The following is a 24277-nucleotide window of genomic DNA, read 5'->3' on the forward strand; positions in this document are numbered from 1 at the left end:
ACTTTGTAAGTGCTATGTCAAAAAGTTAAAACAACAGACAAACTATCTCTTCTGGTTCCAGTTTGAGTTTATCGTTTCTGTTGGTTTGGATTAGTCGTCGCAAGCCTTTTTCCCAGCTGCTGCAAAGTTCCTTGTGGCTCCAGACTTCTTTGAGGCACCTGAAAACAGTTTCCTCTGGAGGTCTGTCAAGTCCTCAAAGAACCATGCACTGGTCGGCCCTGGATCAGGATCAACATGACAATAGTTATAGAAGGATCTACAAATGATCTACTCAATGGTCTATGCACTAAAACATGGTCATTGTTTGAATTGCATTTGCTCCATATTGTAGTAGCTTTGTTTGCCATGATCATGACATTATTATCATTATGCAACCCCAGGAAAATGGTCTGTCTTCAGAATATCTATGTGTATTTATGAATGTTACGATTATTATTGACCGGATTGGGGATTCTGTTCAGGCAGTGTCCTCCTGGTCCGAGCCTGCACCCCGAGGATGTGTGGATGCATCTCTCGCTCTTCAAGTCGCTCTCCAATAGAGCCGACAGAGTCAGAGGGCAGCCTCTTTTCTACCAGGGGAGCAGGAAAGACACATGTCGAGGATGGTAAACTGGGCTGCAGATGCTCCTCCTGAGAAGAGGCCACTGCAGTGCTGATGGGCGCAGGAAGAGGGATTGGTAAACTCTCTTTCAGGAAGTCCCGCCTCTTAAACTGCCGCCTCGACAGCTGCCTGATGTTTTCAGGGAGGGTGGCTCTGGATCTAAAGGTCCCATTGGTTTTAGAAGGGCCTGCCCCTGTGTTTGTCAGGGTGGAGAGGGAGGTGCTGATGTTTCGGGGGTCAAAAGATGGAGATCTCCTCACAGCCAAAGCCGCTAATAACTCTGAAATCTGAGAGAATAGCAGACACAGGTAGAGGGGGAGTTTCACAGAAATCTGACAGAGATGAAATATTTAGTAACATTCTTCTAAAGCACATCAACCTCCAGCGACTTTTCTACTGTAATTCATACATCATAGTTCCCACAGAGGGTGGTTGTGTGTGTGTTTTTTAAAAAGCAAACTTGATCTTATTGTCTTTGTCAACATATTGGACTTCATTGCTCAAATTGCACAAATCTAAATATATGTAATGTAAAGTAAAAGGGGTCCGTTGTAGTGACAACATAGGACTATTACCGACTGTGCACTCCCAGTCTCAAGATCTTGAACGTCTTTGAGTTGTTTTGATTCTCCGGCTGCAGCTTTACTCTTTTGGTTCACTTTCACCTTTTTATGAGCGCAATTTCTGCAAGCAGCTGGTTTAGTTTCTGAATACAAGGTTCTGGAAACCACCTCTTATCACTAAAACAAAGTTAGTGAACATGCTGGAGCTTTTATCTGCTAGATAGAGCTGTACGTGTCCCGTAGGAGTTGGTAGAGACCAATGATAGTGATACATTTAAATAGATAACTGGAATGCCAAGCATCAGATGGAGAGTGCTTCTCTATCTTTAAACTTTACATGAATGCTAATATTACTTGGATGCAGCTTTAAATAGGTAACTAACATCTCCGTCTTAACACATGTCAAAGTTTCATTCACAGCCTGTTCAGCAGTCCTTAAGTGGAAAAAGCAAACCTAATAATTATGTTATTTTCTAGATAACTTAAGCCAACACAACAGTATAACAGTTGATGTGTTTTTTTTAATCAATCTGCACATCCTTCTTTACTCTAATTGATGATATCTCTCTAAACACTGCACTGTAACTTTTATCCATGTATTTTTTCTTTTAATGTTTATTTTATTAGCTTTTCTTTTTAATGACTGATTTTAAATGCCATTTTCTTAATCTCTTTCATTTTTTGTAAAGCACTTTGAATTGCCTTGTGTTGGAAAGTGCTATATAAATAAACTTGCCTTGCCTTGCCTAAACTACATTTTAGAGTTCACCTTGAAACTGTGGCAAAATTATAATATAACAATAAATACTGTGTTCATTTGTTAACTACCTTGAGCTCATTATGCTCTCTGTTGTCCAGCAGATCTCCATCCTTGTTTTGATTGTCCATGACCCCGAAGGACCTTCAAACATCGAACAGAGCAGCCACATGTTACTTCAGTAAGATGAACACCCTAAAATATGGGTTATTAACATATATATTTGAAAACCATGATACCTGCTTGTCCTTAGTTACTTCCCTGTTGACATTTCAATTTGGTTCCAACACTTGTGCTCTCACCATAACAACTGAGCCATCTCCATGACAACTGGCCTGGTTTCTCCAATGATTACGTTTTTTCTGGCACAAACTCAAAAGTCACCCTGTCTCTTCATCCAACAATCTCTCTTTATATAAATAAATAAACTAAATTTGCAAAAGTAAATGCCATAATTTAAAAAAGGAACTCGTAAAGAGGTAAATGTGGCATGGAAAAACTAGATTTCATGGATGTGAACGTTACCTTCAATTTAAAATAAACAAAAGAATGAAATGTTGCAGGATATTTTTTGCGCATCATACCACATTTTTTTATTAGAAAGACTAGCCTACATATAATTGAACAAAATAACCTGAAAAGTTGTTTTAAAGTAATCAAAGGGTATTTTCAGCAGCAAAAATATTCTTTATCCACATTTTCTCCCCAAAAAACTATTATATGGAACAAAAACACATAACCATCGCAGGAATCTACCGTTGTTAATACCAGAATAAATATTTAAAGTTAAATAACTACTAATTAAAATAAGGATTATTTTACTTGTTACATTTCACATTAACAAGCTAAGCTCCCAATTAACAGTTCATCTGAATAATGAAAAATAACAAATGTATCGTTAATATAATACGCTACGAGATTCTTTTTAAAGAAATGTGATTTTAACTTTTTTATTTGTCACAGTTCACATTATGTCCATATGCTACCCCCTTTTTTAATGTATCATCTAAAGAATAGAGTATAATCTCATATAATGATCTCAAATGTTGTTTTGAGTTAGCTAAAAATCTGCTTTAAAACTTAAAAACAGTGGCCACACAATTTCACATGACTGTATTTAGCTATTTATTATCACATATGTACAGAGACATATTGCACAGTGCAAACACAAAGTCCTGGCTTTGCTCAAATAATGAAGAAACCAACATAAACCTCATATATGAGGGAATAATGTCATTTGTGCGTGATTTTTTACTTGTGTGCGTGGTTCAAGGGAGATACATTATTTATATTTACACAGAGATATAAATATACACTTTACAAACTCATAAAAGCTTTTCCACTTTTGCATACTGCTGCTAACTTGCCACTGGGTGATAGAACACTGTCTTACAGCATGAACGTTTTAAATTGTAGCAAATCACTTTTAATTAAAAAAAGTCCTGCTATTGAGGTCTTACGGTTTTTTTTTAGACTCAGAGCCAAGCGAAAAAAGAGAGGTATCTGAACCTAAAATCAACAAGTCAAGATAGTTTAGACAACTACACAGATGGTATTAAAAACCTCCTCTAAGCATTATTATGCAATACTTGGCCTCCTCAAATGTGTGTGTGTATACGAGTCGTCTGCAGTCAGAGCGGTATAGGAGGAGCGCAGGCACGTCCACATCTCAGATGTCCTCATGTCCCACTTCCTCGCCAACATTCAGTGTCTCAGTCTTTATAGGCAGGACAGGGTGCAGGAGCTCCACCACGCTCATATGTTGAAGCTCTCTCCACAGCCACACATGCCCTTTATGTTGGGATTGTTGAAGACAAATTCACTGGACAGCTTGGACTCCACATAGTCCATCTCAGTGCCCAGAAGGGTCAGCTGAGCCTTCTTCTCTATGAACACCCTAACACCTGCAAGAGAAGCACAGTACAGCCGTCACCACTCGCAACTGCTTACCTAAATGTAGTATACCATACGACGTTACAATACCATGATATTTAAGACAAGATAAAAGGAAACAGACATTAACATAATATCACAGTCTAGTATGTAGACTGAGTATGACACGTTCCCATCAGTAAAACAAACCTTAAAATTCAAAAAGCACAATTTGAAATAAAACCTCTATGAATGGAAATAGGTCTGTAAATTAATTAAAATAAAAAATTATTCTAGTGAAACTCCAAATGTCTCAATCCCCTGTTTAATACCAAATAAATGAGTGTATATTCATTTTAATATTTGATTTCATTAAAAAACATCTCCCTCACACAACTGTACATATTCAAGTTCCTCCAAAAACTACATTTTATATTATTACGTTAGAACACATCATTTTAAGATGTACCTATGCTTAGTACTCTTTTTTTGTTTGACTGTAGACCTTGAAAGCCTCATCATGTTTCACCATGGCAACAACAGCTCATGTTAACTCATTCTCCTCTGCCCATGCCAATGAGTCAAACAATACAGCGGCAATAAAACGACTTACAGACATTGCCTTTGACAGCCCTAATTTGAACATTTCCATCTTCAGCAAACCTAGTTTTAGTATAAAAAAAACCTACGGTGGCAAAAAGCAATTTATGCTGTAATTCATTGTAAAAAAAGAAAGAGAGTTTAATGTATTAGATCTTTGTTCTGCCAGGCTTCCTGAACCCAACTTTTACATTTTATTACAAGGATAGCAAAACAATGAGATAAGGCTCACCATCTTGCAGTACTTCCTCATCAGATTTGTCTTTTTCCTTGGTGTAGTCCAGTGTGTAGGTCAGTCCATTACAGCCACGCGTCCTCACTCCGACCTTCATAGCGATCTATGAAGAACCGAACACAACGACATCACCATTCATTGTCAGGTATCCATTATAAATCACTACTTACAGTGCGGCATGAGACATTGTCTGACCACTGGCGAATGTGGCCAAGTTTGGTAACAGCAAAATAATAAATTCAGTGTGGAATAACAGATGTTTAATGATCGTCTGCTGCCACTTGATATCACTAAAGTTCTTTAAAATCCTACTTCAAGAGATATGTTGCCTAAAAAACACACATAGGAAGGGAAAAAGGTGATTAACCTAATTATTCCATTATATATAAGGTTAAGATAACACAGTCCGATACAACTATTCAAAAGAAGTTAAGTATACATTATTTTTGATTTATTGTAAATTGAAAATGTAATCCTAAAACCACACAGCACCCTGTGGCAGCACTGTTTGTCTGACAATATGATGTTCAGCGTCGTATCAGTTACTTACAAATCCAGGCTTGCTCTTCAACAGAAGACTGATCCTGTTCACAGCTGCTGGAGTCTAAAGGAAACAGAATAGAAGATAAAAGGTTAATACAATATTGGATTCAGATGGGAGGTGTGTGGCGCAGTGGGTTGTGCGTTGGTGTTGGGATCAGGGGGTCTCAGGTTCAAACCCCACTGCAGTCAGCATGTCGTTGTGTCCCTGGGCAAGACACTTCACCCCAAAGGGCTCCTGTGGGGATTGTCCTCAGTATTGAGTTTGTAAGTCGCTTTGGATAAAAGTGTCTAACAAGTGACATGTAATGGAAGCAGTGCTTTTGTTTAAAAAACGGTAACTGTTTTTTGTTTGTCATACTTTTGCTCAATGTGCTTCATACAGTCCATGGTGCAGGTGTAGGTTTCTATGACTGTTTTGAATAGTTTTGCTCCCCACTGTGAGAATATTCTGTTGCCCAGGCAAGTACCAACACTCTATAACAATACAACACACCCCTGTAGCCCCTTGTGCAATTGAGTGGACATTATGTAAATATAATTAACATGTTCAACTTTTTACTGTGATATCTTGTTTCAATAGTTACTTTAGCTGTATTATTATTTGTTTGTATTCTATCTTTACCTTGTGTGAATCCTGGTTTTCATTCTGACACTGTTGCTGCTATAAACGAATGAATTTCCAAGGGGATAAATAAAGTTCCATCGTATCTTATCTTATTAGCCACACAGTGCTAATGAATCTCTTAAAGCTCATCTCAAATGTGTGACAGCCAGTTGTATAATGACCAAACTTCGGCACTCTATCTTGTATCAGCTCGGATCACCAGTGCACACATTATCTGGCAACAACACCAACAGCAGAGCTCGCCAGGCTGATCTTCAACACCAGCACAGTGTCATCCCGCCCATTATAACAAACAGTCACTGTGCACTGACACATTGCTCCCCTGAATCTATTAGTTTACAGTTAAAAACAACATTGTGTGATCTGCCACAAACGATTATGTCCTTTAGCCGTCAGCTAACAGTGAAGAGTGACAGTAAATGTGGGTTTGACGAGATCAACATGCAATGATTGAGCCGTTTGTTTTAAAAAAAAAATTGTATTTCAGCTTTAGTTAAGAAGGAAGGTCTCGTTGAGATTTTCAAGAGAGTCCTGGCCAAGATAGGCAGCAGCACCATTACAGAACAAACATCTAAACATCGTAAAAATAATCTACAGACAGCATTTTCTTCTTCTCGGTCATTAAGCAGCACTTGAAAGTGTTAAGAGAGACCAGCTCCATGAGTTTACCATAGGATTAACATCATATTGAATATTGAGGAAGCCCTTGTGCCCCATCGCCTCAACTCGTTTACTCTGAACTTTAATAAATCACCCATCAGATCTGCTCACATCTATAACATATTGCCCACTTGGATACCAACAATTCCCTAACGATTTCTATAGATGTCAAAATATTCATATGCGGCTAACTAGCTGAACAAAGGTGTCCAAAGCACATTACCCAACAACTTAGCTTAGCAAAGGTTAGCATCTAGTTCAGCCAAGGCCAGTTATATTCTTAGGACCGAGTGGTTGTATAACCACCCTTGTGTGAACATCAGCTAAAACAGATATAGGAACATCAACAAGCGGACATGTTGTCATGTTGCAGGAAAGCTCGGTAAAGGTTGTACTCATAGTTGTACTATACTGCGTGGAGCGTTCAAGTGACAGAAGGTTAGCTAGCTTACCTAATGCTGGATCACGTAACGTTCACGGTCGCAGGATGTTAACGCCACACTTTGTGTATTAACATGTATTGAATGCGAAGAAAACTGTTTAATGTGCGTTTATTAACAAAGCTAATGTCTTACCAGTGTCAGTGCGGCTCTTGTAGGCAGAATCTTTCTTTTGCTGACCGCTCGGACGGTCGCTCGCACCACGGAGGCAGACATGTTGCTTCAGTAAAATCACAACATTGAATTGCGTAAGCGCGTAAGAAAATTGCCAACCGTCCAAAATAAACAGACCGTCAACGATTGGCTAAAACTATGACGGACAGATGTTTCAGCCAATGGGTTCACTGATAAACATCTATTCGTTGTGTAACCTATGTTACTACTTTATGCGTCTGTGGGCACTTCAGTGGATCGTTTCGTTGTATTCGTGTACAATGAGGTACTTCATAAAACATTACTTTAAACCAGCGTTGTTTGCCTACCCAAAGTTTCCAAGGTCGATACATAACTTACACATACTCCGTTGGGCAATTCAATTGTTTGTGGCAAACAAGTCTTCTTGTTAACATCATGACAGTGACTAGCTTGTACCAACTTTACTACTTCTGACAAAAATATAATAATACTGAATAATCAAATAATTACTCATGTAATAACACAACCAGTCCAGTTTATTGTAAAATACATTATTGTGACAGATGGTGTTATTTAGCTGCTGTATTGGCGAAAATGTAGTAAGCAAAGACGGAAGGAAAAACAAATTGTTACCATGGTTCGATATCAGTGTTGCCCATTTTATCAGTTCCCCAAATGCATTGACAGTTTGATATAGAGTTATTGTTTTGAGACAAAACAATTGTATTAAAAAAATATTCCACACTGGGTTTGGATTTTGTGTTTAATGAGTTATTTGAGACACAAACTGGATTGCAAGCCGACTTTTCCTGGCAGGATTGGGGTTACTTAAAAACAAACTAAACCTCTCATTGAGTCCCAACAAAAGATATCCAATAAAGCTGGCATTTAAACAAAGCTACTTTAAAATGAGAAAGTTTGATTACAATACCACCAACAACACATTTTTTCTAATAAAAATGTTGCCATTATAGGACAACAATAAAGCCAGATAGTCCATCTTTGAAGTTGAATGATAAGCAGGTCTTTGAGACATTAAACTAGCAGCAACATAATTTAAGGGCATGTACCCTCACACAGTGCAGCTACCAATATGTGGCACCATTACAAAAAAATGAAGCTTTTGTGGTAAATAAATACATTTATGTCTTCACTTAACTGAGATTACCTCTAGTTTTGTGTAAGCATGACACTTGTGGTCATGCTCTCTCAACGTTATGTTCTTACACTAATGTTACAATGCTTCCTAGCATTTGTGGTGACACATACAGGTCAGGATAAACAGAGGACAGCACAGTTTCACTGTCCTTCTGTTAACATAGGCAGTTGAGGGGCATGTATCTATGTAATAGGGGTGGATCAGCAGTCACCAAAAATAAAACTATGATCCTGAAAACATATGTACAGGGTGGTTTCTCCAACATAAAAACTTTCGATAGATTTGCTAGACTGAAGGAGAGACGGACTGATGGACGCCAGTGCAGGACAAATAAACAGGATTTCAAAGAAAATGTGGTTAAAAAAATAAAAAAGATCCTTGCCACTACGTACACTGCCAATGAACATTTTCACATAACCTTTACTGTAATTTTTTGAGTAGAATCTCAAACATTTGAGGTGAGCTAAACTGAGCTTAAGTCGCTTTAAGGTAGCAGTCAAAACACTAAACCATGACCCTTTGTGTTACAGCTGTATCAGTGCTTACGGACACTTGGTCTTACCTTACTGTGAGGACAATTGCCAATACTGACAAAAAAAGGTTAGCATCAAGTATAGCACAAATGTATTGTAGTCTACAAAATATGGACTATTACGTTGAGAAAATTAACTATTAGACATGAACTTGACACCTCTAAATAACTTACTTATTATAATTTAAGAGATTCTAAACTAAATCCGCAATGTAACTGTTTGAAATGTAATAAGTATAAAACAAACTTGACTGGCAGTGTAGGCAAACAGACATGAGGTGCATGCATAATGGCTTCTCTTGTTAAAAGGAAAGCGTTAAAAAGCTCCTCCAGGGAGGACAGCTTTAAAAAGCTCCTCCAGGGAGGACAGCTTTGGGTTGGGTTGGGTTGGGTTGGGTTGGGGTGGGGTGGGATAGGGGGGGGTGAAACACGTAAAAAGGCCCTATTTGGCTTCAAGTCAAGGCGTCCTGGCTTTGGCTTTTAACAGGCTCCCATTGGCCCAACAGTCCCATTGAGATTCAATGGTTTCTGAGACTTTGGGTTGCTTTCTGCCTGGACAAGAGTAGAGTCCCTGGCTTGTGTAGCCACAGCTGCAGCTCATTCCACCGGACTCTTCCTGTGACCAGAGCGACCCGCATTTCGGGAGGCTAAACTACCTGAAACAGACCAGAAAGCAATTGTCAAAATGTATTCAAAAACACATTTTATTAAAATAAAAAAAACATCCATCTTATCAGGCTAAATAACAAAACAGAACATAATGCCTCAACCTAATAAACTGAACGCTGGATTTTCTTTATTTGACGCTTTATTTGCAAAAAAACATTTCAGGTTACAAGTTAGATGGCATAAAGAATATGTTGACTATATAGAAAGCAACTGAACACAACAGGAACAAAATGCTAATCTTTAGCACCTGGAGTTCAGAGGAAGATAGATAGACCTGAACCTGCTTCAAACATTTCTTGCTTTCGTTTTCTCTTCTCAACAGCCCTAAGAAAGTGGACCAAAATAAAAAACCAAACACTGTCAACAGTTTTTACTGAGACCAATATCTGCTCAAAGTACAGAGCACTTTGTCTCCCTAAATTAATCACCGGGGGTGTAAGAATAAAAATAAAGCAAATATGTGACCTGCTCTATCGAAATCAGTCGCATTGACCTGAAGACACATTTTGAGTTGTATACACTGTTGGAAAGAGGATATTCCTAGCTTTCTAATGATATCAGGATTGTTGTTCTACTCCAAATATTAAGCAAAATATGTCACATTATGTAATGACTGTCACAGAGTCATAATTTTGAGAAAAAGGCCTTTAAAGTTTCCTCTTCTCTGGAATCCATCGATCTGATTGATTGTTAGCGGAGCAAATGATCAAAATACTACTAAGGGAAGATATTTTCGTTTGGATTACTGGTCTGGGGGAAGCTCGCGAGTGTGTGTGTATACATGTGTAATTTTGCATTTGTGTGTATTGTGTTTGTTTCCCGGGGAAAACCCTCACAAGAAACACCAGCTGTTGTTATGCCTGCTGTGACGTTAAATCACTCTGTTCTCCGCTTGTAATTATACCGAAGCTTCAAAGCTGTATTTATCATCTGAATTTTCCGAAACAAGTTTAATATTCTGAAAGCCAAGACTTTGTTTAATTGAAATCAGATGAAAACAAACTGTAACGGACCCTGCCGTGTTATCTATGATTACTATATGCGTACATTCATAATGTCAGCCGGAGGGAGGGGGGGCGGCGTTGCGGAAGAGCAGATTGCGAATGAGAGGTGCCTGTCTTCGTCCCTTTACAAGCTTCAAACATGTATTTATCGTGTGATTTTGGAAATAAAAGTTTCATATTCTGAAAGCCAAGACTTTGTTTATTTAAAATCAAACAAAACACAGGAACCCCGAAAAAATAGTTTTTTATGCAAATCCACGTTTATTTTGAAATGAGCCGTTGCGACTTCCGACTGATTTCGATAGAGCGGGTCACATATGGTCTGACAATGTGTGCTCAAGAGAAAGCAGCCCCATAATGCGTTCTGGTAGAAGAGGAGTACTTCATACATTTTCCAATCACTGTTTAATTAGTTAGCCTATACATTCACACATTGGTACCATCAGAATGAAACGTTGATTCCCTAAGGATCTAAACATTTAAGCAATTTGTACATACCCGCTTGTGGACTTAATATCACATTCTGTGGTTTTCTCTTCTTTTTCTCTTCTTGTAAAGGTGAACCCTGGAAAAGGGGAGATACACAGAGGCACAGGTGTAGTAGTGGACATAAGCTGTCTCTGTTAGAAGAAACATGTTTCAAGAATATGAATCATTGGCTGTGACAATCTGATATCATACCTGTCTCTCCTTTTCTCTCACATTCCTCAAGTGGCCTGAAGAGGTAGAAGAAAAGCCATCCATCCTGGCATTTCCTACCAAATGAAAAGAAGAAGCCTCAATTGCGCCCTTTCAATCTTTATTAACAACATCAATGCATAAGATTTGATATTTCTTAATGCAATAGAAACCAAAGGACATTAACTAACAAGTTCAACTATGGAGTTAAAACAAATGTATTTTGGAAGGCCTTAATGCCATAGAAAAAAGAATCATACCTGCAGGGCTTCTGTACAGCTGACAGTCCTTCTTCATGTGGGAACTTGATCCACACAGGAAGCAGCAGCGCACTTCCTGTGCATCCCTTTTCCTCCAGTGCTCACCCCTGTGTCTGCCCTGGTCCTTGCCGTCCTCAGCTGTGTCTCTCATGTGATCTGGCCTTTTCTCAGAGTCCCTTCTGTGCCTGGACCTGGGATACAATTATCCAAAATATTATAAAAACATGTAGCACGATAGATGGTGAAGAAAAAACATTTATCATCACAGGGCCAAATCAGACCTGTGATTATACGTACTTTTTGCGCAGGGGACAGTCTTTCATGAAGTGGCCGATCTTGCCACAGATGCGGCAGCAGCGGTCATTTGGAGCCACTTCTCCCTCAGTGAGGACTTCAGGATCAAAGAAATACTCCTGGGAGGAATAAGAACAAATCATTGTGAGGCAAACCTGAGGCAAGTGCACCAAAACCTGCAAATGTAGAGTTCAGACAGCAAACACTAACCATCTTGCTGGGGTACGCAGGAGGGAAAGCTTTGACTGGTGTGCCAAACACTGTCCTGCCGTTGATGAAGGCCTTCATGATGAAGTTAGTCACTGATTTGGTGAAAAAAAACCATCATATTAGATAAGCAACCAGAGACAAAGACATTGAGACAACAGTAGATACAGACAGAAATAAGCATACTTTTCCTGGACAGGCCAGCACCGAGATTATGATTCAGGTCAAACGGATCTGGGATTTGAACAGAGGAGGGAAAGCAAAACAAATTAGAAGATATTTCAAAGAAGCCTCTAGAACCTTTGAATTCAGAAAACAAACTCCACAATACTAATAGGTAATAGTGATGTGGAGTTAACAAATTGGATAGACAGCAGGATTTATTAATGATTCCAAAGTGACAAAACTATTATTTACACTTGATGGTGTTTAAGCCAGGATAAAAACTCCCTTGCATCTACCCAGTGGAATAATACTCATGATTCTGCGCTATAATTTAATTGTACAAGTCTGGACCCAGAGCTGACCTTCAATGACGATGTATTTGGACGTCCACTGCTTGTTGAAGGTGGTGAGGCAGCTGTGCAGACGGTTACAGATCACTTGCTCTCTGAAGTCGAAGTCCTCGGTGTAAAAGCGGAGCAGGCCGAGCCACAACTCCCCCACCGTCTCAGTGTTCCTCCCACCCTGTGGCCAGCGACTGGGCTGCAGGTGGCAAAGGACAGGATTGGTCTATATTTAGGGCACGCTGTGATATGCATATTGACAAAAATGTTCACAGAGGCACTAAGACACAATATGTTAATATCCAAAACACTCACAAGCGTTTTTAAATCGTCAAAGAAGTACACGTTCCAGTCATCAACTAGCACCTCCGGCTTCTTCTTTCCATCATAAATCTGCAACAAAAGTTGAGAAATTCAAAATGTAGAGTGTCTTGGGAATAATGTAAGAAATGCTTCAGTCTAGCTTGAAAAAAAAGCCTGTAATCTTGTGGCGTTTGGGATGCAAAATATCACATTAATTCAAACGGGTGAGTAAGTCTGCGATTTTAGGTAGTTTAGATTCCTACACATTGATCTAAGTTTGTGGGATAGGGTAATAAGCAGAGGTGGGACCAAGTCATTGTTTTGCAAGTCCGAGTCAAGTCTCAAGTCTTTGCGCTCAAGTCCAAGTCAAGTCTCAAGTCAGGATGGGCAAGTTCAAGTCCTAAACTTTGACAAAATGAGTCTTAAACAAGTCATTATGTGCTTTTCATCAAATGTAATGACATCTATACATTACAGAATAATACTTAATAATCAAACTGCTCTTTATTAGTCACATTAATAATCAATTTTCTCTCTGCTGGTAAAGTAACGTGTTTTTTTCTATTTGAAGAGAGATCAGTAGGTAAGGCTACCGTGACGTTTGATTCCGAAGGAGTTTAATGGATAAGATCCCTGATGTTGAGGTAACCAGAATGTTTATTTCCACTGTGTACAACATGTTATGAGGGACCCACAATCTATCTTTATGCAAGGGATAATGTGCAGCGAGGCGGTCTCTACGGGGGAAAGAACACCTGCAGGTGGTACTTTAAGTATATTTTGATGCTAATACTTTTCTACTTTTACTCGAGTAACATTTTGAATGCAGGACTTTTTATTGTAACCGAGTATTCCTACACTCTGGTACTTTTACTCAAAGATCTGAACTTCCCCCACCTCTGACAATAAATCCTGAGTGGTATACAAAAAAAAAAAAAAAACCTGCTCCTAAGGTTATTTGCATTTTACAAATCCTGCACTCAGTTTGCTTTCTCCAATATCATTCAAATGCAGCTTCTTTTTTCAGTTTAGCAAATTTCTTGACTTTTTCCGACACGCTTGCATTTAAATCCGTCTCCCTGTGCAGCAGGCCTGTACCACTACACCTGCTGTGCCCCTCACCCTTCTTTCACATAATGGTATGATCCTAGTGTGTCCTCACATATGATTGGACGCATGGTGGCCCAGCTAAATAAAGACCCGCCCCTGCCTGCAAGGATTCTCAGCAAGCGTAGGAGCGGCTGAAGATTCTGCTCTCCCCGACGGGAGTCTGCTCTTCTAGCGGCATCTCGCGATCGGCGTGTTGGAGCCTGAATTAAAGTAGGCTATTAAGTCACCTCAAGTCAGAAGGCTCAAGTCCAACTCAAGTCCCGAGTCATTGGTGTTCAAGTCCAAGTCGAGTCGCAAGTGTTTTGTGATTTTGTCAAGTCGAGTCTCAAGTCATCAAACTGGTGACTCGAGTCCAAGTCATGTGACTCGAGTCCACACCTCTGGTAATAAGTAAACATACATTTTAACCCATTTCTTTTTTTTAACAAACATGTCACTTGTACCTCTTGCAGCACCGGGATAACCGGTGGGTTTCTCTGCTGGAGAAAGAACAGCACCATGAGGGTGTAAGCGTAGGACGAGAGACTGCCGCGTGAAGCATCGCCAATGTCACACATCTGTAATGGGACAAACAAAAAAGTATGGTGATACAGTAAAACAATGTAATATATAATACATTTTATTTCTATCGCGCTTTTCTTGAACCCAAAGACGCTTTACATTTGGGAGGGAGGGTAGACAAACAAAACAAAAACAAAGCCAAAAAGAAACAAAACAAAACAGAAAAGCAGTCAGGAGGAAGTTAAAAAATAAAATATATGACCCTAAAGACATACAAAACACGTCTTCGCCACACTCACCTTGGCGAAAACCTTCATGACATAACAGAGGATCTTCACTCTTCTGTCGATGGCAGCATAGGAAGCCAACAGGTGTGTGTTGTGCAGGGCCTAAACAAAAAGTTTGGCAAGCCATTATTTGAATACGAGAGTTATTCAATAGCAAATGTATACAGGAAACAGATGGAAAGAAGAAAGAGCCCCACCAGAGTGTTGTAGAGGCTGATGTCACCCTCCAGGCCGGTGCGAACATGGTAGAACTTCACGATGGGCACTTTTGCTGTGGTGATGGGCAGGATGTTCTTCAGGCCTGGTGACGGGGTGCAGATATGGAAACGTGTAAAAGGATGCATTGACACTCTGCATTTTTACTTCTGAAAATGGCTTGTTAATATAACCTCACAATAGAAACAAAAGTACTTTATTCACCAAATTAAACATAATAAAATAAATCAGCATCTTTCTAACCTGGGTGTTTCCTCAGCATCCTCGCCAAGCTTTCGATTATGCTGATGCAGTCAATGTCCTGTGGAAGCAATTGATGAAAATCATTACTTTTTGATGGATTTAGAGATTACAATAAACCTCATGACAATTCACCATTACCAATAACTTCAACATCCACCGACCTCATCGTGTTTATTCCTCAATGATTAAAGCAGAAACACTGTCTACCAACCAAAATTATTTTTTCTGAAAGTAGGACATTTGTCATGTCACCACACTTAAATAACTTTCAAAAATGACATCCTATAATTAAACAGATAGCTTACATCCATTGTCTCCTGCCCCTCCAGCACCATGCAGATGTCTAGGTCACTCTGCCTGAAGCCATAGCCATTTTTTGATGAACCGAACAGTTGTAGCCGGGCTCCTGTCCGTCAGAAAACATGTTGAGTTAATCATCAGTGCATTCTGTTCCAAAATACGAGTTGTTAATATGAAAGTAAACGAAATGCAGTGTCATGCTAGTTTAAATTGTACAAAATGAAAGACGCTGAACAGTGCAGACGGAGGTTTCCTTCACCTGCATACTGCCGCCTGACAAAGGTCTCCAGGTCTTGAAGGATGTGCTCTCTAACACCCACTTCCAGCTCATCAGGGGCGAAGTCAGCTAAAAAAAGAAGAAGAAAATAAAGAGTCATCCTCAGATCTGACCCAAGTCCTACACTTTATTTGAATGATTTCCCCAAAGTGAAATGAAGAAGATGTCATAGGAAACATGTGCAAACATCAATAATACGTTTGACTTATTTTATATGAATGCAACTATTTACTGAATCCGACTCAAACCTCACCCAAAAGAAGAAAAGTATTTGGTATCACAATAACATCCATCCAATAATAATAATAATCTCATCATCTCTTAATATTTCTGAAATCACATAATACTCACTGAGGCACTGTTCACAGACTTTGTTGAGGACACCGAGAAACTCTGGTGTCATTGAGGGCAAAGGATCCAGCTCCACTTTCTTGAAATCTTCGGGACAGTCTTTCTTCAGATGTCCGTCGCGCTTGCACAAACTGCACACGACCATGTGGGACTAAGGGAGATTGGGAGAAGTTAAGCCTAGATGATGGACACAAGCTCTTAAGTTTGAAATGTAGTATTCATTTTCATACATATTAAGTGTCAAAGAATATTTCTGTCTTTACTCCTAGATATTTAATCTATTCTGTGTGTTGACATTTACGACCAACCCTGCTTCTAATCTCCCGTAAGGAATGTGATAATGCAGTCGTATGTTGATAGTACCAGGTTTTATGGCCTGACCTAGCGGGCACAGGGGAGGTTTTACGACTATGAGAACGCTGGCTTCTAAGCACCACAGATGTGAGAGACATCTCCTGTGTTTACGCCCATCCCCAATATGTGGATTTGACTCTCTGTAAACTAGTTAAAGGGTCTACCAAGATGCGAGGCTGATCAGATTTGACATGGCAACCAACCCGTGCAGTCAGAACCTTTGACTGTGTGACTTGTGATGTGAATTTCTCCGGCCGATACTTGTATTACATATCAGTGTTTGACATCAAAGTTCCAACTCTCCTCGTGTCTATCTGAGTCCTGACTCTCCATTGCTGCAGAAGTTTCCCTTACATTAAGAATGTTGCTTGCAAAAGTGGAATGTATTAATACAAATGTAAGACCTACCTTTCCCCTGGTGAACGCTTGCTTGGTGAACACATAGGTCTGCTTCTTCTTCTGTTGCTTTTTATTTTCTGCGCTCTGATCCTTAACTGCATCTTCTGATAAAGTTGCTGGTGAGGGGCTCACAGGTTCCATATCCACCTCTTCGTCATCCATTGAACCCGGTGTGTCCAGATCCGGACCCTCCTCATCAGACAAAAGCTCGTCCCCTGAGATCTCGTCCACGGGAAAAATGTCCTCATCCTCTGTGGTGAAGCTGTCCAAGTGATGTCTGCTATGTGCACCCTCATTGTTATCCTCATCCTCTTCATCCTCAGAGAGACTGCTTTTACCCTGGTCAACTTTTTCCTTCTCTCGTTCTTCATCCGAGTCACTGAATTCTTCAACTTCCTCTTCTTCTTCAATAATGCAATCGGAGTCTTCAGGGCCGTTTTCTCCAGCTTTAGGTTGATCTGCAGGTTGTGACTGGACGCTGAGCTCACTGAAATCTGATGTGATATCCGATGCATTGGAAGCCTCTGCGTTTGCCCCTCCACGCTGTGCCTTTGTCTTGACATTAGCAGCTGGCGTGTTGAGTGGCAGGGCAAAGTACTTGTAGGTGTTCTTGAGGCAGTGGACGATGTACTCGTACATTTGTTGGCTGTTCACGGTGCGAGCCACATTCCTCTTCACAGAAAATGGGTCTGAACACAGAAACGGAGATAGTACTGAAAGTTAAACCTTGTAAGAGTTATAAATAGTAAACACAAGAGTTTTTAAAAATGTTATAGAATCATAGTAACAACTCTAAAGTCAACAAAATCCCAGAACCACACTAATAGTCCACAGTGGAATATCTTTTACTCGCTGCTTCTTTATTTCAACCATGGAATTAGCGTGGCTCTAATAGTGATTTTAGTGCAAAAACCTAAATTCAGACTACAAAATAAGAAAGATTCTGACCCTCCACGGCGATACGTTTCTTTGGCCAGTCTTTCAGCTCTCGAGAGAGGACAGGGCTGGTCCGCACACTGATTACTTTATCAGCCAGGTCGAACTCCAGTGAGTAGAAGCGGAGCATTTCCACCCAGAGAAGCCCAACTTCCACTGGCGGGTGAGGGCTCTGGAACACCAGGGAAACCTGCAAGAAATCACACATATTACACACTTTCAGGTGTCAGTGAGAGCGGATTAAAAATATCATACTATGAAACCCATGGTTATATAAAGTTCCAGCCTTTACAGTAGTGAATCAATGATACAAAAAAAAAAATTCTAGGAACAGCATATTCATCATTAAAACTAAACAATTGTTATCACAAACTTCAAAAAAATTAGGAAGTGTTGTCATGGTTACCTTTCCTTTAATACAGGAGCCCTCTGCTGGCTGTTCTTTAGAGGCAGGGGTGTAAGCCCAGTGTACGTGACCATCCTCTGTGTGTGTGAGGTTGAAGTCCGACAGCCTGCTCAGTGAAAACACCTTAATCTAAAAAAAATGAAGAAAATCAGGTGATTAGATTAAACTACAAAAATGACCAATACTGATATTATTTCTCTATATTCCATTTCAAGCTAAAGGTGAACATAAAAGCAGACCTCTTGTTTCAGGTAGGTTGGCAAGAGGGACTCTTTGCGCTGCTGTAAGAAGTAGATAACCATGAGGGCGAAGACGTACGGGGGCAGCCCACCTTCCTCTGCACGGTCGATATCACAGATCTAAGCCGGGAAGAGATATGATGTTTTACCAAAGAATGTTAGGCTTAAAACACCATTATTTTCTGTTGTGTGTATAATATGAGCTAACAGTGTCACAACTGCAGAGACATACCTTTGCCCAGCGTCTTAGGCCCAGAACCAGTGGGAGGAGAAGGGGCTCCTGACTGGACAGAGCAGAAAGATAGGAGGTGGTCTGGAATGCGTTTTCATTCCCAGCACTCACTCTGCAGGTCAGGCCACTGTTGAGAAAAGATAAGTTTCAATGTACTGCTCATGTGTGTGTTGTAATGTAACCCTGATATGAACAGTTGTCAATCCATTTTTTTTCTCTCTTTACATGTAAGAAAACGCATTCCTGTAGTTTCATAACGTCCTGAAAAAACGGAATAACAAAAGATCATTCAGAGTTTAACACATGAAGTGGACAAGCAAATCTATACCAACCTCTTTTTCTCTTTGCACATGACCACAGGCACCCTGGCATGGAAATCAGCTTCCATGTCAACGAAAATAGCTGAGAACACAACAAGACATGTTCCATTTAAAACTTCCATGACAGTCTGGCATTACGTTTGATATGGTTTTAACAAAGACAAATATTGCGCTTAAATAAACAAAGAGGTGACTCACGGCTCACAGAGAGGCTCTCCTTGACCAGCAACAAGACGTCTGGCTGATGCATCTGAAAATACATTCCACTTTTAGTCTTAATACAGATATACAATATAGAAAAGGTGCAAAATAATAGCGATTCAAATATTTTCATAACTATACAATTCATTATCATGAAGTCATAGTGGTGTTAATGAATATCCAACAGCAATATGAACAATTCTGAACCGCTGCAGTCTTTTCAAACTGCACAATATTCATTCCACTAATCATTTTAATTGTGTATCTTTATGTACATAACCACTATAGAGGACATTAATGCATTAAGGATGTTGCATAATATTTACATTTTTGTACACAATTTGGGATAGTTTCACTTTTCAGGAAAATTGTTTAAAGGGTTATTCTAGCAGCCTTCTTTCAGCCGAGCCAAAAAACTGTAAAAAAAATTATGCAACATGATGTGAAGCGCAAGTTCTATGATCCGTTGCACTTCTAATTCACACTGTTGAAATCACACTGGGCTACTCACATGAGCCGGATACTGAATGTCAATATTGACGTCAGCATCCTTAAATCCAAACTTGGTGCAGGAGGATCCATATAGCCTGAGCCTGATCTCTACAGATGATAGAAAGAGAGGGAATACAGTTGTTAACATTAGAATGTACATCACAAAATAATTAGGGCCGGGACTTTAACGCGTTAATTAAGATTAATTAATTACACAACAATTAACGCGTTAAAAAAATTAACGCATTTTAATCGCACTTATTTTTGCACCGCGGAACGTTTCTCACTGGATGAGTTTCAGGCGTACCGATTATACTGGAGCACCAACTAACGTTCATGACTTCAGACAACAACAAACCACAGTGAACAACAGTGGGAAATGTTGTTTTAAAAAACGGACGGATGGAAGCGTCGATAAGAGCACGGTTGTGTGCAAATTATCCAAAAAGGAATTCGCATATCACCGCAGCACATCAAGCCTCAAGTATCACCTCAATGCAAAACATATAGCAGCTAGCGTGGAAGCTAGCGTGGACGTTAGCCTCTTTTATCGCGTTCACACCAAAAAGAGCCGGTACTAAAATTAGTTCATGAGAACCTTTTTACCCCCACGAAAGTCCCTGCTAGAGAGCAGAGCGCTGCTAGAGAGCAGGGACTTTCGTACGGCTCTCTTGTGAGAAAAGAGCTATATTTCTGATTGGCTGGGCGGATTGCAAACCACGCCCGGTAAAACTCCCAAAAAGTTTTGTGAAGCCGCCATTTTATTATCCTCGCATTAGCATTATTAGCATTAGCCCAGCGCAGAAACGCAGAGAGACTAACTTATGGCAACACAACATAAAACATGGGAGCGGTGGAGATGAGGAGGTGTCGGCGTTCTGGCGATTTACTCGGAAGGCTGCTGGAACTCCCAGCAGCTTCTACTGAAGCCAGTCCCCAACTCCGGGGACTTCCGGCCGGGGACTTTGGGCGGCAGTATACGCCGTGAAGTGGTTTGCGGCCTGCCAGTAAACCCAAAGCAGAAGAAGAAGTGACGTCAGCGGCTTCATTTGCCTAATCCACCCCCAGGTTCAAAGAGTTCTCATGAACTAAGTTCTCATGAACCTTTGTGGGAAAAGTACTGCGGTGTGAATGCGCATAATGGTATACTAAAATCCATGTGAAAAAAATTGCTTCTCACTGTTCTCAGGTCAAATATTTATATGTGATTAAAAATGCGATTAATTTCGATTAATTAATTACAAAGCCTCTAATTAATTAGATTAATTTTTTTAATCGAGTCCCGGCCCTAAAAATAATAAACTTAAGTAAAGCATAAGAGCCAACAGCTTGCTTTCTACAAAGCAAAATCACCACTCATGAAGGAATCAGGTCACGTCTCATGGCTACCTAAGACATATTTCATCCCCAGGTGACCTACCAGGCAGGACGGACAGAAGGAGGTCTTGCATCATGGAGACAACACATTGTCTCATCTCAACATCCTGGTCATTCATCCCATGTTCCCGGACAACCTCCTCTAATGCTGCACTCACTGCACTGATCAGCTCTGGACCAGGAGGCAGAATCTCAGTGAGCATCACCTGCTCTTGCCTCTCCTATAAACAAACAGGGAAAAAAAGAGCATCAACACAATTTTAAGTGCAAAATAATAGTCCCATGAGAGTACATTAGCATCACCCGCCTACAAATGTTTACCGTTATAATCATCACTGTGATTTGCATAATAACACTGTTTCTTACCCTGGCCCTCTTCTTGTGCCGTTTGTCTCTGATATGTCTGTAAGCGTCAGACACAGACTCCAGCAGAACGTCACACAGAGAGCAGGTGTAAAGTGCACTGGGGTTGCTGTGGGACCTCTGAACCATTAGAAAGAAGGAGGAAAGTTCAGCGATCAGACAAAGGCTGCAATAGTTACACTTTTATTACATTACATTACATTGCATTTAGCTGACGCTTTTATCCAAAGCGACTTTTTTTAATGGATATTCTTAGCTCATCTGTGCCCCATAAAGACTTCACACATTCTTTATGAAACAATTCAAATAAAGTAGTCCTAGTCATGTACAAAAAACAAAACTATCAAAGCACATTAGCGCTGCAACTTTTGCATTGCCTGTTCGTTTGGTATAAATCATCACAAAACAGGGAAAGACGGCCAAACACAAATTATTTTAAGGTCTTTTTTGTCTGACCAACAGTTTAATAACCATACATATCAAAATGTGCAACTCGGCAATATCAAGAAAAGCAGCAAATTCTCACATATAAGAACTGGGGAAACCCCATTTTTTTTGTCACATCCGCTCGAATTATGACTGGATTACAGAATCAATTATCAAATATTTGCAGATACATTTTTATCTATTTATAATTTCAGCGAAAGCGTATAAACATAAGACTGTAATCGTGGGTTATCACACAGATCCTGTACCTTCTTCAGGCTGTAGATCTCATCTTTGTTAAGCCGCTTCTCTGCCTGTCGAAGGGTTTGCAGCTCTTTGGCTGAGAGTGTGGACTCGTCAATCAGAGGGCCCATGTTCTCTTCAGCATAAGCTCTATTCTTGTTTCTGTTTCTCCGTCTCCTCCCTTTGGAAAGAAAAAATACACATGGTAAACAAGTTTCGTGGAAGTTATCATTAATCTGTATAGTACATCATGGATGATGGAGTACTAGCCTTCAGTCAGACTCAAGCTTTATTAGCACTGATCACTCTTAACTGGATCAGGAAGCATCTTATTTTAAGGTGTCAATAGAGTCGGCTGCATTATAACTTGGTTAAGTGGGGATAATCTTAAAACTGTCCCACTCTGGCTTATTAAACCACACCTGCTTTATGACCATTACCATCATTTTCATCTCTCCCTCCCTGCTCCCGGTCGTCCCTTGGCCCTTCTCCCTGGTTACTTCTCCTCCATTGTTGCTGGGAGCGCTCTCTCCAGTTTTCCTCTCGTGTCCCACCACTGTTCTCAGGACCCGAGGACCACCGAGGGTCATCCTTTTGTGAGGGGCTGTGACCACCTCTGAATCCACCAGGGGAGTAGCCCATGGGCCCCATTCCTCCCTTCTTGGGACTGGCCCGGTAGGGTCCACCCTGGTTCTTGCCTCCCTCCGATCTGTAATTCTGTCCTCGACCCTGATCCGGGGTCCTCCAGGGTTCTGCTCTCTCTGCTCCTGCTCCTGCTCCTCTCTCCCATCCGCCTTGCCTACCCCGGTAAGGCCTGCCTGAATTTTCCATGGTTCACTTTTGCTAAAACTGCTGGAAGAAATGTTCAGTTAATATGAAAAAATTCCAAAATGTTTAGAACATTCCGACATGCACTTTCTTTTGGAGAAGAAGCAAGTATTAGTTGCATTTGTATTGCAACTGCTCAAAGCTTTCACATCACATCGTGTATTTCAGACCAGACTGTTGCACAACTTTGCAGCTAAATAAAACACAGCTACACTTTCAAGCTTAGTAAGTGGAGCCAACAGATATCTGATGATAAATTGTGTCATTTTAGACCCGTGTAACTTGATTGTCCCACTGAAAACGCAGGTTAACCGTTAACTAACTTTTATTGTAGCTGTGACACATGACAGTACTAAACTACGGATGTGAAACCCGTGGAAAACCTAACCTTAATAGCATGATGATTCTCATTTTACCAAACATCTATCTTACTTGTATAACATCACCGTAGGGTTGATTGAGGTGACTAAAGTTACATTGCAAACACTAAGGTTAGCTAACTAACTTAACACAGGCGGACTTCGGAAGCTTGTTTTGCATGGTGTTAGCTCAAGCTAGCTCATTAGCGTATGCAGTCTGATTTCCCAGTAACCTTACTTCTTCTTATTTCTTTAATTGACGGCGTATCACTTCATCACGCATGTAGCTAACCCACCGTCAACAAATGAGTGCTAGTCACCTTATTTAACGTTTGCTTACATATAAAGCGCAACCAGCTCACGTTACCGTTGCATATTTAGCTTACCAGCTAGGACAGCTAACGGTAGTAGCTACACAGCTAACAACAGCTAGCATTCATGTTTATTTCATAGTTTCCTTCAAACGGCTCAATCTGCAACGGCGTCAAATGCAGCGATTAGTCAAATATAAGCCAAAATTATCTGCAACGAATAAGAAAGTCATTCAAATACCTTGTGTACGTCTGCAGAGGGCATACTTGAAGCGCTCGTCTTGCACTGGAGTTTGAAAGATGCAGTACGTCTGTTTTGTAGACGTTTTGTAGTTCCGCCCACAGCAAACCCAGGACAGGTCGCTCTGAATGTTAGTAGACAATATAATTGTAACTGTTAGAAGTATCATTAATATTTAAGTAGGCCTACATCTCTTCAGCAATCTGAAGCACAGTCCAGAAAATGTCTGAAACCAGTTGTGGATGAGGTTACTGGAATGCCATTGTTTAAACAATGACACGATTGTTTTCCACTTGGCTACTATTTTGAGAATAATAACTCTGAATATGATAAAACAGTTTGCTACAAAAATGGTAGGAAAACCATATTTTTACAAATAATACATTTAAATTATTTAACCACATGTGGAACACCGGAACACCTCAACATCTCCTATTTATATCATGTGCAAGTAGCCAATGACACTACAACACCCTTTCACGTGTGTATTATGTGCAACTAACAACACCATTTCACAGAATCATAATAACAATCTGATTACAGCGCAAGAAATATTGTTTTGGTTTAATGGTGCATATCAAAAAACCTAGGCCAAAATTAATGCAAACAAGAAAAGTAGCCT

The 24277-nt window shown here is 40.1% G+C and overlaps 2 protein-coding genes across 4 annotated transcripts; both read right to left on the reverse strand.

Moving 5' to 3' along the window:
- Positions 1-2859: 2859 nt before the first annotated feature.
- isca1 (iron-sulfur cluster assembly 1) lies at positions 2860-7132 on the reverse strand. Its single transcript, XM_034236436.1, has 4 exons — positions 7032-7132; positions 5179-5232; positions 4626-4731; positions 2860-3825 (listed from the first exon to the last, which is right to left on the reverse strand). The coding sequence occupies exons 1-4, from the start codon at positions 7110-7112 to the stop codon at positions 3677-3679; spliced, it is 390 nt and encodes a 129-aa protein (XP_034092327.1). The 5' UTR covers positions 7113-7132; the 3' UTR covers positions 2860-3676.
- A 643-nt stretch (positions 7133-7775) lies between these two features.
- Positions 7776-23879, reverse strand: tut7 (terminal uridylyl transferase 7). Of its 3 annotated transcripts, none has more exons than XM_034236879.1 (30): positions 23656-23879; positions 22357-22768; positions 21943-22097; positions 21251-21367; positions 20928-21105; positions 19527-19615; positions 19013-19064; positions 18827-18896; positions 18495-18621; positions 18263-18382; positions 18024-18152; positions 17630-17807; positions 16691-17370; positions 15929-16079; positions 15560-15646; positions 15306-15406; positions 15001-15058; positions 14739-14842; positions 14554-14643; positions 14197-14310; positions 12656-12733; positions 12362-12539; positions 12021-12068; positions 11838-11929; positions 11631-11746; positions 11334-11524; positions 11077-11150; positions 10894-10960; positions 9639-9715; positions 7776-9378 (listed from the first exon to the last, which is right to left on the reverse strand). In XM_034236879.1, exons 2-30 carry the CDS (start codon positions 22745-22747, stop codon positions 9370-9372), a joined length of 3921 nt encoding a protein of 1306 aa, XP_034092770.1. In that variant the 5' UTR covers positions 22748-22768; positions 23656-23879; the 3' UTR covers positions 7776-9369. The 3 variants fall into 3 exon arrangements, with proteins under 3 accessions (XP_034092770.1, XP_034092779.1, XP_034092790.1); XM_034236888.1 differs by having other exon boundaries at positions 22357-22765; positions 23656-23868; XM_034236899.1 differs by lacking the exon at positions 9639-9715 and having other exon boundaries at positions 23656-23878.
- Positions 23880-24277: the final 398 nt, after the last annotated feature.

The sequence above is a fragment of the Gymnodraco acuticeps genome, unplaced genomic scaffold (genome assembly GCF_902827175.1).
Source record: "Gymnodraco acuticeps unplaced genomic scaffold, fGymAcu1.1, whole genome shotgun sequence".
In the NCBI taxonomy this organism is placed as follows: Eukaryota; Metazoa; Chordata; class Actinopteri; order Perciformes; family Bathydraconidae; genus Gymnodraco; species Gymnodraco acuticeps.

Bases quoted from the DNA above. Each gene is read 5' to 3' on its own strand.
- isca1 (XM_034236436.1), bottom strand. From the start codon at position 7,112: ATGTCTGCCTCCGTGGTGCGAGCGACCGTCCGAGCGGTCAGCAAAAGA. The intron at 5,233-7,031 runs GTAAGACATTAG...TGTTTCCTTTAG, and splicing joins CAAGAGCCGCACTGACACTG to ACTCCAGCAGCTGTGAACAG. The intron at 4,732-5,178 runs GTAAGTAACTGA...GGTTCTTCATAG, and splicing joins TGAAGAGCAAGCCTGGATTT to ATCGCTATGAAGGTCGGAGT.
- tut7 (XM_034236879.1), bottom strand. From the start codon at position 22,747: ATGGAAAATTCAGGCAGGCCTTACCGGGGTAGGCAAGGCGGATGGGAG. The intron at 14,843-15,000 runs GTTAGAAAGATG...CCCCGTCACCAG, and splicing joins GATGCTGAGGAAACACCCAG to GCCTGAAGAACATCCTGCCC. The intron at 11,747-11,837 runs GTTAGTGTTTGC...TATTCCTCCCAG, and splicing joins CTGCGTACCCCAGCAAGATG to GAGTATTTCTTTGATCCTGA.